General features: G+C 39.7%; 1 protein-coding gene across 2 annotated transcripts in view; it reads left to right on the top strand.

Moving 5' to 3' along the window:
* CUL5 (cullin 5) overlaps positions 1-16,347 on the top strand; it is an 82,274-nt gene that overhangs the window by 33,599 nt on the left and 32,328 nt on the right. For both annotated transcript variants that reach the window (XM_050927920.1, XM_050927912.1), the window contains exons 3-9: positions 2,040-2,139; positions 4,958-5,134; positions 8,130-8,271; positions 8,776-8,921; positions 10,616-10,696; positions 12,249-12,342; positions 15,779-15,909. In XM_050927920.1, coding sequence (XP_050783877.1) covers positions 2,040-2,139; positions 4,958-5,134; positions 8,130-8,271; positions 8,776-8,921; positions 10,616-10,696; positions 12,249-12,342; positions 15,779-15,909 — 871 coding nt within the window. The remainder of the gene's footprint in view (positions 1-2,039; positions 2,140-4,957; positions 5,135-8,129; positions 8,272-8,775; positions 8,922-10,615; positions 10,697-12,248; positions 12,343-15,778; positions 15,910-16,347) is intronic.

Raw genomic sequence — 16,347 nt, 5'->3', positions numbered from 1 at the left:
AGGTTTGACCAATCATTTCTTAAAATATTCCCCAAATAAAGTGAAATTGCATCCTCTTCCTGTTTGGAGAGGTATCAGCTTTCTCGGTACATAAAATCTCTTCGTTAGAGCCCCAAATTGCCTACTTTCCAGTTCAGTCACTAGATTACTTTTTTATTCTCTGCAGTGCCCAGCACAATGGGCCATAAATCCTGATTGGGGCCTCTAGGACTTAATGATACATATAATTAGTACTAGGTTATGATTCTGTTTGTTGGGACTAGTAGCTTTAGAACAAATTAGTAGTTTTAGAAGTTGGAGTTCCCACCTTGGTTTGCAAAGGAACAGACTCAAGAGTGTTGATACTTATGTGGTGAATATCTTCAGAAAGTAATAAACTGTGAGTAAGTCTTTTTCTTGTCTGAGTACAGTAGAATCTCTGAGTTATGAACACCTCAGGAATGGAGGTTGTTCGTAACTCTGAACACAGCGTTATGGTCGTTCTTTCAAAAGTTTTCAGCTGCTCTTAACCATCTTAATTTAAATGAAACAAGCACAGAAACAGTTTCCTTACCTTGTCAATTTTTTTAAAACTTCCCTTTATTTATTTAATAGTTTAACATATATATTGTACGGTAGAGTATTTGCTTTATTTGTCTCTGCTGTCTGATTGCATACTTCCAGGCCCAAATGAGGTGTGTGGTTGTCCGATCAGTTTGTAACTCTGGTGTTCGTAACTTGGAGGATCTACTGTACCATTTTTTTCATTAAAACAACTAAAATGGTGGAAATTTGAAAATTCATGTATAGCATGGATCAGTTCTCATGCTGCCTTTAAATGTTTAGTTTTAATAACTTAAGTAGGAACATTTTGGAGAAGGCACTGTAGGAAAATATATCAAGTTCAAAATGCATATTTAAATCCCAGTCTTGCAACCAGCTCCACACAGGTAGAGAATGGAGTCCCATTAAAGGCACTGGGTTTCCATGTAGGCATAAGTGTCTGCCCGTGTTGATCCAACTGCAGGACTAGGACCTTAATATTCATACTGGTGCAGCTGTTTATCTATGTTTCACTATATCGAGAAGCTGTGGAGATCGTCTTACTTGTTGTGAGTGACAGACAACCTTTTATTTGATGACAGAGAGTCAGGAGATGTAGGCTCATTTCCTGGATCTGCCACAGAGTTACAGCATGATCTTGGCCAATTCATTTAAACCTGCTGGGTCTCCACTTTCATATCCGTATAATGGGGCTATTTCCCTACCTCTGGTGCTTTATGAACTTTAATGATGCCCCTGTGGTATACTCAAATGGAAAGTGAAGGACAGAGTATTACTTCAGTTCCTGACTTTATACAGCTTGACTGTCAAATTTCAGTGTTACATCTAATATTATTAAGGCATCATTTTAGGTTTATGTATTTCACTTTTCAGCATTTATTTTTAGGAATTTTTGCATTTTATGTAGATGTCAATAATTGGGGAGGTTGGGTGCTTTCTCTTTTTATAGACTGTAATGAATAATGTATATTATATACATTTCTCATCATATACAGTAATGAGTAATCTCTCTGTATTGTTTCCTAGTGCACTTCAGCATACTACTGTTTCAAAAGCACTATGTTAAAGCGTACTAGGGAATCTTTAGTGCTTACCAGCAAGCCTACACTGACCAATAAGTATGCAACACTCTTAGTCTTTAGAAGTCACGCTTCCATAGACTGCATTACTGTACTGTAGCCCTCAAATACAAGTACCCATTTCTGGTGTGATTTGGATCAACACCTATTTTATTTTATTTTATTCTTTTTTTTCCTCTTAAGGGTGTTTATCAGATAAAACCTAAAATTACATGTCAAAGGCTTTTTAGAAAAAAAGATGGCATGTGCCCTCATTCACAAACAGTCACTGTATTGGTGGGATTTCATTTTTAGTATGTGGAATGTACACCCACTTCCTTTGGGGAACTACTTCAATATAACTGTTTAGACTTTGTACATTTCTGCATTAAATTCTAAGTGTGGTTCTTACTGAAAGATGTATAAACTGTTTTCTAGGGATGTGCATGCAGTTTGCTTGTGGGATGACAAAGGTCCAGCAAAAATCCATCAAGCTTTGAAAGAAGACATCCTTGATTTTATTAAACAAGCACAGGCAGTAAGTTCTCAACCTTCAATAATTTACACTGTCCTTTTAAAAAAATAAAAGTATAACAGTGAACCTCTTTGGATCCCAAACATGACTCTTTCCAGTAATTTCTAACACAATGGAAAATTGCCTTTTAGGCATTGGTGGTCCTTGTTTTGAATGTCACAATTGTACTGAAAAGTTTTTATTAACCAATTCATTTTATCCTGAGTGTTTACCTTGGCCAGAAAGATTAAGTACTTCTCAGTCTGTTCTTGAGAATAAAGAGGTAATGATTGTTATATACTGTGGAGGAGATTTGGTCATTATTGGATAAACAAAAATATTTATCAGGGAGTCTCCTGGGAAGTATTCCTTCACTCGCTTACCTCTTTGACTTATAAATAAAAGCACTTACTGCTGAAACTTTGACTTGAGGCAAAGTTAAGCATCAGAAGTGATCTCTTTTTGTATGATTAGAGAAAGAGCTGGAAAAGGAGCAATAAACCCCCTTTTCTAGTTCTGGTTTTTATTGCCTAGAAAATTCATTTCTGAGGATATGATCTGCAAGCTGTCTAACTTGCTACAGAAGTAGCTAGAATATTCTAAATTTAGCCATCAGTGAAGAGACCTTGAATGCCTATGAAAAAAGATGAAGAGATCAGATCAAAGATGCACCTCTACCCCGATTATAACGTGGTCCTCGAGAGACACAAAATCTCACCCTGTTATATATGAGACCGCGTTATATCAAACTTGCTTTGCCCCTCCTTGTTCCCTGACCGCCCCCCCATCCCTAATCACCTCCAGGACCCCACCCAACCTCCCCACTCTCTGTCCCATGACTGCTCCGACCCCTATGCACCCCCACCACCCCTCTGCCCCATGACAGGCACTCACCGGCAGTGGCGGGAAGTGGAGCAGCCCGGCCCCAGCCCGCTCCACTCCGCCACCTCCCAGCTGTGGCACTCTGCTTCCTGCCCCTGGTGAGTGCGGGGAGGTCAGGGAAAGGATGCCCCCCTCGCACTCACCTGTGGTGGGAAGCGGAGCGACGTGGCCCCAGCCCCAGCTGTGTCCCTGGGGGGTGGCTGGGGAAAGGTCCTGCACTCGCCTGTGCTGGGAAGTGGAGCGCCATGACTGTAAGCTGGTGGAGTGGAGCTGGCTGGGGCTGGGCTGCTCCGCTTCCCTCCGCCAGTGAGTGTGAGGAGGTTGGGGAAAGGACGCCCCCTGTACTCGCCTGCAGCGGGAAGCGGCGCAGTGCAGCCCCAGCCCACTCCACTCTGCCACCTCTCAGCTGCAGCACTCTGCTTCCCGCTGCAGGTGAGTGCGGGGAGGTTGAGGAAAGGATGGCCCCCATACTCACCTGCAGCAGGAAGCGGAGCGCCGCAGCTGGGAGCTGACACAGTGGAGTGGGCTGGGGCCCAGCTGCTCCGCTTCCGCTGCTGCTGGTGAGTGCAGGGGGGATTCTTTCCCCCAAGCCCCCTCCCCCGAGCGACACAGCTGGGGCCAGGGCAAGGGAAAAGGAATAGGTTGCTCCAGACCCCCTGCTAATCCCTCGGGCCACTCTGGGACTGCGGGGCCCCCAAAAGTGCCTTCCCACAGCTCCTGCACCCCCAGATCCTGGAGAGGGGGAGCCTCTGACCACCTCTGAGACCCTCTGCCCTTTATTGAACCCCTTGGCCCCAGCCTGGCCCGGCACCGTTAACACGCTGCTCAGAGCAGCGTGCCAGAGCTTTACCGCCTTGTATGTGAACCCATATTATATCTGGTCATGTTATATCGGGGTAGCGGTTTATTTAAATATTTTTCCAAAATTACCAGTATTTTTGACTATTAGCTGTCAGATTGATAAAGCCAGAATTTGTGTTCTATAAGAAAATGTCTGGAAATAAATATTAACTCTTAAATGCAAGAAAGTTCTTTACTTGTTTTAGCTGGCTTCAGTACTACACTAGCATATTCATGGTTTTGCTTAAGAAATGGTCAAATGTATAGTCTTCTGACGGAAAACTAATGAGTTAACAGCTTGACAAGCTCCATAGGCCATTTGTATTTCAGTAGCTTTGGTCTATTGTTGACTTGACTCCTGGTTTTGAGTTTATTCTAAATTAAAATACATATGAAATAGTGTTGTAGTGTGCTCAGAAAAGTTTTTGTAGAGAGTGAAAGATGTGCAAAGACAAAAATTTGTATAAGAAAAATAAATCTAAAATGTGTTCCTACAAACTCAGAAAGGGCCTTTCACTCAAACAAAGCCTTTTCTAGGCCCAGATACAGCAGACTATCCCTATATGGCAAAGCGCTTACATGTGCTGATGTTCCTTTGACTTTATTGGTACTAAAGCACGTGCTTAAGTGCTTTGTCGAATTGAGACCTTAGGCATGATCTGTACTGGTTGCTGTTTTTGTAAGCTTATGTTTATGCAATGTCTAGCCCATCATGCCTAAATTGGCTGTAACCTGTAGGAGCTGGTGCAGCATAAATGTGAAAAGTTCAGGTGGCTAAAGCCAGATCAGTACATCACATTGAATTCGGCTTTCTACTGCATATAAGGTAGAAGATAGTCCTTGTGAAACTTTCCTGTGTAGACAGGCTATGCTGATATAACCCCCATGTGGACATTTATTCTGGTGTAAGAATAAATAAAACCAAGAAAAGCCAAATCTCTTCACAGGCAACATAACCTAACCCAAAAAAGCCATTCTTATACCAGAGTGGTTACGTGAGGGATTATATCATTTTAAATTCAAATCTTGGGTTATACCAAAAATACTTGTACCGTGTAGACAAAGCCATCTGTTGTTTATGTAAAAACTTATTTACAAATGAGCTGCTTTTTTCTTTCAGAGAGTACTGAGTCATCAAGATGATACAGCTTTACTAAAAGCATACATAGTAGAATGGCGCAAATTCTTTACACAATGTGATATCTTGCCCAAACCATTTTGTCAACTAGAAATTACTTTAATGGGTAAGCAAGGCAGCAACAAGAAATCCAATGTGGAAGACAGTATTGTTCGAAAGGTAAGTGACACTTTCTGGTCAGAGTTTTGTAACAGAACATAAAAGATTTAGTGTTGATGCATTCCACAGCTGAAGGATGAAATTGCCAAGGGGCTGCATGGGACTGAGCTGTGCTGTCTGTAGCTGCTAAGGACCCCAGGGGCTGGCTTGCTCCCCAGGCCTAGGGATCTTCCCTGCTGGGGCGCCCTTTCCTGCCCTCCTATTTATCAATAAAACCTGCCATTGTAAAAAAAAATAAAACAAAAAAAAAAAAACACCTCATAGTACTGGAGTATCACTTTGCTTAAATTACCGTGCAACTTTTACTCCTCTTCCCATAGTTTTCCTCTGCCACTTACCGAATATTGCCCTAACTCTGACAGTTTCCTTCATCTGTTCATGGCAGCTCCCTGTGTTTTAAAATAGTTATAGATCTCTGTAAAATGATTTATTTAACAAAAATACTTCTAATCTTGCTCTCTTTGCAGCCTGAGATACAGGAGGTCAATGAGCTTACATTTACGGGACCATTAAGGAGTAGTAATTATGTGTTACTGATGAAGCTCTGGTTGGTACTTAGCAAGGACAGCTGTAACTGAGGGCACTTAATGGGGCTATTCAAGGGCAATCTCTCCTGCTCCATGTAGGACACTTCCCTACTCTTTGGGAAGTAAGGGAATTTATACTTTTAAATAGCATGGAATTTATGTGACCATCAGATACAAAAACTGCACAGAATTACAAAAGGGAACTGATCTGGCAACTGAGTGAAGAAGATCATTAGTGTAAAGTAACTGAGGCTGGGGGCATGCACTGATTATATCTGCTTTTTTGTTGCTCAAGATAATGCTGATCATCTTTTCTAAGCATCTATTAACTTGTTTCCCTGGAATTCGTATTGATTGTTTTCATGCAATTTAAAAAGTGTACCGAGATAGATAGCTAAAAATATTGAAAAACAGTCTTTGCTGAAAAGAAACACCTCTTCCTCATCTCCATTTTCGATAAATCTCTGAGCCAATATTATTGTTGCTTTGAAAATTGTAAGTTGGAAGACTGCTTTTTGAAATGCTTGAATTATGATCATGCATTTTAGACCTCTTAAAAAATTAACCATTTTGTCTTGAGTAGCAGCCCAAAAATTTCACTCTCCTGTGGCTTTTAAATTAAATTTTTGTTTGGACATGTGTCGCTAAAATCTCAGATAAGTGGTATACCTACTGTATATCTTACCATTACTATAAATCCTTTAGAGTTGGCTGTTAGGACAGAGTGATGAGCTCACATTGAGAATCCTTAGCTTTGCTGGCTTCCAGGTGTTAAAAAATGAGCATTTATTCATTTTGAGTGTGAGATTCCTCTCCCGTTCCAAGAGGTGACCGTCACAGTATCACGTTAAAGCTCACAAGTTGTTCTTGAATAAATCTTTGTACATCAAAATACAAAGTTAAGTATTTCACCTACCTACTCTGAAGTGAAATTTTAAAAGAAAAGCAATTGTAATGTATACATTTACTGACATCTTCATTTTAAATTTTCTTTTAAATATGAAAGGAGAGCGAAACAAAAGAAACACAACTTAAGAAAAGTCTTTATAAGCTGTAGCCCATGAAAGCTTTTATGCTGAAATTTGTTAGTCTCTAAGGTGCCATAAATACTCCTGTTCTTTTTGCGGATACAGACTAACACGGCTGCTACTCTGAAACCTTTATTTTAATGACACTCAAAAATTACCTGCTCTCTTCTGAGCATTAATTCAATTCCAACATGTCTCTGTCTAGTACATTTAAGAATAAAACACTGAAGTCAGGGTAGAGTTTGGTTTCATGGAGCAGCTCAGGCTAAAGGGTGTCTTTATGCTCCTTAACTTTTTCAAACACTCATCTTCATTTCATTAGAGACCCACTATAATAAATTGTATGATGCACAGAATGGAAATTTTTATGTTTACCAAACTTGCCAAAAAAGTAGGCTCCTAGAAATCACTATCGGAATCGCTGAAAGATAAGACCTTTCACAATCATCCTTCAAAAACAAAGTTGATTCAATATCTTTTACAGCGATGACAGTGAAAAACAAAACTGGAATCTCAAGTAAGCAGTTGGTGCATTTACAAGCTTGAGACCACAACAATTAATTTAAAACACGGAGATACTATATATTAACAAAGCCAGAGCTTAAAATATGAAATTGTAGGTATTCTGTGTGGCAGAAAGAATACAAGAATTTATAAGGAAAGGTTATTACAGACAGTTTAACTTTAAAATGACCAATATGCCTTTTACATATATGCTTCTTAGTTGTAGAATTATTGAACGGCTGGCAGTGCTTGACTCTGTGCAAGTATGCCTTCCACCAGGGAGCTTTCAGTGTTGTTCAGATGCAACACATTGGTCTGACCTTGAGGTTTGCACCAAAATATTAAGAGGTCTTGCTGCTTACCAGAACCAGATGAAGATACAATCATCCAGTAATAGTGAGACCCTTATCTAGCAGTAACTCTTTAAATGGGGACTACAGCATTGACTGAACTGTCCATTGTAATATCTATGTAACTCGATTATTTTCACATTGTACTCTCAGAAACAAGTGATCACATGACATTGGATGCTAATAGCTTAATCTAACTGTCATGAAAATCTCAGGCAATCCAACAATTATTTTCTTTTTTGTATGCCCTTTGCTCACTTACTAATTGCTATTTTATCAGAATTTTTCTATGTAAGCCTTTGGATCTGCCAACTGCTGGACCACTATTCGACATTTAGCTCCGAGGTTAACTCCTTTGTATTGGAAGACCTGTTACGTCCTTTAGTATGTCAGTGCACACTTAAAGGACTTTGAGTGCACGTCAGCAGGGTTCACAAAGACAATTAGTGCATGGCATGCTTATGTTCTCCAGATTTACACCCCAGCTTGCTGTGCAGTAAGTGCTCATGTAGACATGCCCTTAATTTGAAGTTCTGCCCATCCTTTTCTAACTGACCTTTTTTTTTTTTTCTTCCTTGTTGTTTAGCTCATGCTAGATACTTGGAATGAGTCCATATTTTCAAATATAAAGAATCGACTTCAGGACAGTGCAATGAAGCTGGTCCATGCCGAAAGACTAGGAGAAGCTTTTGACTCTCAACTTGTTATTGGAGTTAGAGAATCATATGGTATGTCTTATACAGTGTGATCTCAGCTTCATCTTCCTTTCTAGTTCACAAACGTTCATAACATGCCTTCAACTGGATGTTGACAAAAGGGGTGTGGTTGGAATGATCATTATAATATTTTTGTATTGATTATCAGTGGGGTAAATGCACTTGCCAATGGCAAGTAATAAACTTGTCACTGACAGGTGAGGAGCCTGCTCACCAATTTCTGCAAAATTGAAACGTACATTTTAAATAATAGTTTTAGCCCTTAATGTTGCAAAGAGGCACCTCTGAATGTGACACCTGGCAGTGCAGTCCCAGTCCTAGAGTTTGGGCTCCAGCCTGAGCCTGGAAGTTTACCTGAGCCAGAATTGGCTGGCATGGGTCAGCTGCAGGTTTTTCTTTGCTGAGTAGACATACCTCAGTATCTTCAAAAGAAAAATTTAGCAAGAGAAATAATTGGTTTTTAGTCAAATACGAACACTGAACACTAGAATAAGATCTAGCTTTTTCTCTTTACAGTTAACCTTTGTTCTAATCCTGAAGATAAACTTCAGATTTATCGGGATAACTTTGAGAAGGCATATTTGGATTCAACAGAGAGATTTTATAGAACACAAGCCCCTTCTTATTTACAACAAAATGGAGTACAGAATTATATGAAATATGTAAGTATAAAGTAAGGCTGTCAAACCAATTAAAAAAAATTAATCACATGATTAAACAATAACAGAATAGCATTTACTTAAATATTTTTGAGTGTTTTCTACATTTTCAAATATATTGATTTCAATTACATCACAAAATACAAAGTGTACAGTGCTCGCTTTGTTTATTTTTATTATAAATATTCGCACTGTAAAAAACAAGAAATAGTTTTTTCAGTTACCTAATAAAAGTACTGTAGTGCAATCTCTTTATCATGAAAGTTGAACATACAAATGTAGAATTATGTACAAAAAGATAACTGCATTCAAAAATAAAACCATGTAAAACTTTAGCGCCCACAAGTCCACTCAGTCCTATTTCTTGTTCAGCCAGTCGCACAGACAAACAAGCTTTGTTTAAATTTGCAGGAGATGCTGCTTCCCGCTTCTTGTTCAGTGTCACCTGAAAGTGAGAACAGGCATTCGCTTGGCACAGTTGTTGCCAGCGTCGCAAGATATTTACATGCCAGATGTGCTAAAGATTCATATGCCCGTTCCTGCTTCAACCACCATTCCAGAGGACATGCTTCCATGCTGATGATGGGTTCTGCTTGATAACGATCCAAAGCATGCGGACCGACGCATGTTATTTTCATCATCTGAGTCAGATGCCAACAGCAGAAGGTTGATTTTCTTTTTTGGTGGTTTGGGTTCTGTAGTTTCCATATCTGAGTGTTGCTCTTTTAAGACTTTTGAAAGCGTGTTCCACACCTCGTCCCTCTCAGATTTTGGATGGCACTTCAGATTCCTAAACCTTGGGTCGAGTGCCGTAGCTATTTTTAGAAATCTCACATTGGTACCTTCTTTGCATTTTGTCAAATCTGCTGTTAAATGTTATTAAAATGAACATTTGCTGCGTCATCATCCGAGACTGCTATAGCATGAAATATATGGCAGAATGCGGGTAAAACAGAACAGGAAACATACAGTTCTTCCCCAACAAGTTCAGTCACAAATTTAATTAACTCATTTTTTTTAACGAGCATCAGCAACATGGAAGCATGTCCTCTGGAATGGTGACTGAAGCATGAAGGGGCATACGAATGTTTAGCATATTTGGCACGTAAATACCTTGCAATGCTGGCTACAAAAGTTGCAAGCGAACGCCTGTTCTCACTTTCATATGACATTGTAAGAAGCAGGCAGCAGTATCTCCCAGAAATGTAAACAAACTTGTTTGTCTTAGCAATTGGCTGAACAAGAAGTAGGACTGAGTGGACTCGTAGGCTCTAAAGTTTTGCGTTGTTTTGTTGAGTTCTGTAACAAAAGAATCCTACATTTGTAAGTTGCACTTTCACAATAAAGAGGTTGCGCTACAGTACTTGTAGGAGGTGAATTGAAAAATATATTTCTTTTGTTTATCGTTTTTACCGTGCAAATATTTGTAATAAAAAATAACGTAAAGTGAGCACTGTAAACTTCGTATTCTGCATTGTAATAGAAAGCAATATATTTGAAAATGTAGAAAAACATCCAAAAATATTTAATTAATTTCAATTGGTATTCTATTAACAGTGATTAATCACGATTAATTTTTTTGAGTTAATATGTGAGTTAACTGTGATTAATCGACAGCCCTAGTATAAAGATAGTTATTTGATAACTGTTCTGTTGTTATTAGTACTTAAAATGATTGCTGTTCTGCTTCTGCACAGGCAGACGCTAAATTAAAGGAAGAAGAGAAAAGAGCATTAAGGTATCTAGAGACCAGGCGCGAATGTAACTCTGTAGAAGCGGTAAGTTTAAAAACTTAGTTGTATATGTAGTAAAATCATGTGCAGTATTTCAGTAGTAGTAAAGGGTTCTGATGTCAGTTTTTATCATAATTTGTCTTGCATTTTTATTTTAATACATAATTGCAGTCAGAAGGTCTGACCTACTAGAAGCCTTATTTTTATTTTTATCCAGCTGCTGTGGGGAGCCCCGGGCCCTTTAAATCACCACCAGAGCTCTGGCAGCGGGGCACAGGCGGTGATTTAAAGGGCCCAGGGCTCCTCACAAATTCGGATGTAACGCAGTAAAGCAGTGGGGGTCGGGTGGCTCTTTAAAGGGCCCCGGGCTCCCTGCAGCTTTACCACGTTATATCTGAATTCGTGTTATATCGGGTTGCGTTCTGTTAGGGTAGAGGTGTACCTTATTTGGAATATATTGCAAAATTAATACAGGTCAAAAACAAAAAGAACAATCACCCTCTTGTTGTTCAGTCTGATTCGTTTGCGGTTTGACTTTGCAAACAGTGCTATTGCTGTTATATATTTCCTAAGCTTGGGATATTACAAATTGTTCTGAGTGGGATTTTTTCCACTCTGACTCCTTCTGCCCCTTGTGCACAGAAACAAGCAGGATCTTAGTTCAAGGGCTCTAAGCAAGTTAGACCAAACTCAGGGACTGCTAAATTTTCCCTCACTGTAGGCAGTCCTAGGAGGTAAAAGGTTATTCAGTGCCAGGTAACAATATCTGGAAAAGTTCACTGTTTATCACACGAAAATCCCCAAACACTTCACAACTGGTAAATGACTAAATTTGCTCCCTCCATAACTGAAATGTAACCATCTCTGGTGTGAAGTGCATCAATGGTTTACCAGTGCTCACCAAAGTGAAAAATACTTTATCAGCGTGAAACTCCAGGGAGAGATTTAAGTGCAGCAAGAAGCAATTTGTAGTTGCCTGTGCTGAAATTTGTTCAGGACACAAGACTATTTTAAACAAATGCCCTAAGATCTGTAGTAGTCAGGATTGGTTTGCCGCATTCTGTATTACATCATAAGTGGGGCATCCCTAGCTAAGGTGAATGGTAAGCAGTATATAAAATTGTCTCATCTGCCAATCTCTTGAGTGTAGAAGTAATTTCTGTGCTAGAATTGTCATTAGGCTCTTGTTCAAAGCAAACTAAGTCAGGTCAGGTAGAGTACACAGGAATGAACTATTCTTGGCCATTGGAAGTGCATTTGAAAACTAAGTAGGGTAGTTACTGTTCCAGAAATGATACTCCCTTGTGAGGAAGAGGCCACAGAAATATTAAACTGTTCACTCTTTTATGAGAGAAACTACTGCAGTTCTCATGCTACATGCTTTAAAGGAAAAACACCTATGAACTGAAGTATAGACTTTGTTTCGTGGTGTCATAATTTATGTATTAAATACAGCCTATGAGCATGAAACATTTTACTGAGCTGTAGTGCATGAGGAGAGGCTAATACTTATATTGAACATGAACTTGAGAGAGAGAGAACAAACTGGCACTCAAAGGATTGTCGTAAGCTAACTATATTTCTTAATACATTTCAGCTTATGGAGTGCTGTGTGAATGCTCTGGTGACATCATTTAAAGAAACTATTTTAGCTGAATGCCAAGGCATGATCAAACGAAATGAAACAGAAAGTAAGTGAAGCTTAAAAAATATTGCAGCATGATCTCAGAGTTAGCTAGGTTTAAAAAAAAAAATTCTTGATAAATGTATCTGATTACCATTTTGTAACTGAGGCGGTTACATGTTTCTTTTTATTGCATATGAGGCCCTTTCATTCCACAAAAAGCAGATGCTTCCATGTGCCATTGTAGGGTAATATGTTTTTAAATGTGTTTATACTCTGTACCTTCAATACGTCAGTTTGACTGGATAACTTCTTTTCGTGAAAGGCTAATTTGTGAGTAAGGATTTTTTTTACACCCATTTATTGTTCTTTCTTTTGCAAGAACCTGCTTTCTCCAATTTTAATCAACTTTGGGGCTCTTCTTCAGAGCATTGCATCCTCTTGAACTTGAGTAATTTTGAAAATAAAATACCTCTCTCTGGGGGTCTCCCTCCTTCACCAAGATACTGCTTTTGAAGACAGGGAAAGAGTTGGGTGTTTTAATTACTATTTCTGGTCCAGGACCAACATTTGGAAGAATGTACTGGTCAGCGAATAAAGTACCTCTACATGTCTGTCACCTGTTTTCACAGCCAATATCTCAAGACCTGAGAGAGCTGAAGATTAATGCTGTATGCCATTTAAAAGATGGTTTGAAGTGTTTGCTTATAGAGATTTTGAGAGAGTGGTGTGATTCAAATAGGAAAGATTTGTGAAGGTGCTGATCTGCTGGCCATTCAAGATATTAGCTACTTAAATGTCAGAAATGAAGTAGGGGAATTGACAAAGAAAACCAGAAATCAGTGAGATTATTTTTAAAAGCACAGGATCCTGCAACTAAATTGTTGAATTTTTGTAACTGTATGAAGTTTTCATTTCTATACACGTAAGAACTGGGATTCTCAGCTTTCAGATAGTCTTAAGATCAAATATATTATGAAATGCCAGGTGTAGAAGTGAATGTTTTATACTACATCAGACTGATCCCTCCATCTAGCAGTACTTTCTTGGCACTAGTCCAGGACTGTATATAGCAAAGTACCAAACCTTTTTAACCAGAGGGGGTGAGTGTGTGTGTTTGTGTGTGTGTTTGTGTTTGTGTTTGGAGGAGGAGGGGGGAAATGTGGGGTCATGCCTCTTCTTTCTCTCTCTCTCTCTCTCTCTCTCTCTCTCTCCCCCCCCCCCCCCCCGGTCCGTTTGCTAATTGGCTTGTACTGAGCATACTCACAGGATTGAACATGCTCAGTAACACTGCTGAAACTGGCTGCCCTCACTCCCCCTTCCCTGCAAATCAGCAGGCATGGGTCATGTCTGCTTGTTACAGTATAACTTTCAGTCCTCAAAGGAATACAGTAGGTTTATTTGAACCCAAAGCTATAGAAGTACTTTAGATAAGATACTTTCCTTAGAAACTTTGCTAGTTGCTCACATGCATCTCTATTCCTTTTTCCATGCTAGAGAGAAGTTGGGTGAGGTCCAGTAAAAGATGTTACCTCACCCACTCTGGGTCTCTCATATTCTGGGACCAGCATGGCTACAACAACGTCTTTCTATTATATTCTTTATGCTCTCTCTTGAATTGATCTGTAGGGCCACTACCATTTCTTTCAGATCTCTCTTCTAAACTCCCCACACCCTATTGACTATAAGAAATCAGCCACTTGATGGCTGGATTAAGGAGGTAGGTGGAAATAGCTGAATCTTAAATTTAAACGATGCAACCATGCCTATAACATATTCTCCCCCTTTTCATATTTATTTGTCATTTTATATTGTAAGCTGGGGTAGCCAACAGGCAGACTGAGGAGCAAATCTGGACCTCCAGAAACTTTTGAGTGGACTTTAAAGGTCAGACAGGCTGGAGCCATGCAGAGCACTGCCTGCTCCTCAGCGTAGCGTCTTCCAGAAAGGGTGGGCAGCTGGGCTAGGCTGTGGGGCGCAGTGTGTCCCAGGCAGGTGCTTGTGCAGCCACGGCTCCTTCCTCCACCTGCCGACAGCAGCTCAGGGATGGGGCAAGTGGGCCATGTGAGTGAAATGAGCTGGTGCTGGCATTCAGGCTCAGTGAGGGGGGCAAGCAGGGAGCTGGGCTGCCTGGCCCACCAGGTAAGCAGAGCTGCCAACTGTCTCTCGGCCAGGCCGCCTGCTCCACTGCGGGGCCTCAGAGCCTGGCCAGGAGGGGTGGCAGAGACAGGCCCTGACTCCCCGCTTTGGGATTGGGGGGAGCCTGCAGGGAGATGCTAACTGACAGGCTGGCGCTGTGTCCCTCACTCAAGAGTGAGGCTGCAGGTACCCCCTCCCAAATATCTCCTCCCAGTACACACACACGGGCAGTATCCTCTTTGTGGGAACTTGACATATGGTAACCCTAAGCTGGAAGGCGACAATTAAGGGGTATGGGATGGGGAGCTGGGTGGGAGACAATCAGGGAGTTTTATACCTACAGTCATTTTGTTTGTCAAGCCAAAGTTGTTAATCTTTGTAAACTCAAAACACATTAAAAATTTGAAACAGTTGTCTGAAAGTGTTTGAATGCTAATATTTGCATCTCTTTGACATTTATTTATGTACATTCTCAAAGTCTTAGATGTAATTTATTACATCTTGGAGGTTATTTTTAGGGAAAAAACTAGAGAGAGGTTGGAGATGCCTTTGTTACTGTCCTTGTGGATGCAGTGGAGAGGAAGAACTAGAGAGGATATTGATTCAGAAAAAAGGGACCAAAGAATCCTTGGCCACAGATGTTTTTTGGGACTAGCAGCAGGACCAAAACAACACAACCCTACTTGTATATGAGTTCCCAATCTTGCATCACTGGTCAGTTTCACACCTACATGAATGTAGGCTTCTAATTGAGATCCATTGTTACTAGGAAAATTGAGGCAACTGGAGAGGATGAGTATGATTGAAGGTGGGAGAAGAGGTTCTAGTTGTACCCCCAAACTACTTCATGAACAAGATGACAGAAAAATGGGATGTGGGACAAGAACTGCTTATGATTATAAGATGCATTTACTTTGAACTTTGGTGTGTGTGTGTGTGTGTATATGTACAAGTAATCTAGCAAAAAGAAAAATAAATCAAACACTCAGAGAAAAGGGAGGATAATACATATATGTTGACTTATTCCTGGTTGCCAGTGATTTTTTTTATTATAGTTTTTTTTACTGGTGAATACAGAGAAGTTTTTATTCTCTAACATTCTACTAAGCATTTTTACTAACTTCTCAGAGAGAAGACTCCTTTCCTTGTGGAGTTCACATTTTAAGAAGTTTCAGTAGTGTTACTATAAAACCATTTGAGGGGCTGTATTGTTATTGAAATGTCTTACTCTACTGTTTTTGTGACTTTTATGTCCCATTTGAGATATTAGTGTGAACAGAACATATACAATTTTTACTTAAAGCATTGTCTGGTTGTTGCATGTGGAGTGACTAGTAGTTTCATCAGTACTTTGTTTTTTCCAGAGTTGCATCTAATGTTTTCACTGATGGATAAAGTTCCTAATGGAATAGAGCCCATGTTAAAAGACTTGGAAGAGCATATTGTTAGTGCTGGACTAGCAGATATGGTAGCAGCTGCTGAAACTATTACTACTGTAAGTATATGCTCTTGGGGGGAAGGAGGGGAGGGGAAATGTCAATAGTCAGCAAGAACCTCTTGCAAAGGAAAACAAAAAAATCTCCCTCCCCTCCCCCTCGTGGGATTACTGGGTATGTTACATGTAAGTGTAAACACTTTTTTTTTTTTTTTTTTTTTTTTACACATTTAATAGATATGTCAACATACACTTTGACTTTGTTTAAGAGATCAGAATTTAAAACATCCTGAAAGGAGTTTGGTACAATTATACCTGTACCTGTTGCATGTTTGAACATACTAATACCGGATCTATATATTAAAACATGAAATTTAAAGAAAATGTGCAGATGATAAATTAGAGGGAGTGCATATCAATCCCTCTAGTTAAATGTATTAGTAATTTAGTTATAAAGGATTTTTTCAATTACTTAAACTTCTTGAACCTGCTACCTTT

Source organism: Gopherus flavomarginatus, chromosome 1 (assembly GCF_025201925.1).
Source record: "Gopherus flavomarginatus isolate rGopFla2 chromosome 1, rGopFla2.mat.asm, whole genome shotgun sequence".
Classification (NCBI taxonomy): domain Eukaryota; kingdom Metazoa; phylum Chordata; order Testudines; family Testudinidae; genus Gopherus; species Gopherus flavomarginatus.
Note: the sequence above shows the minus strand (reverse complement) of the source record. Positions and strands in the feature narration are given on the sequence as shown.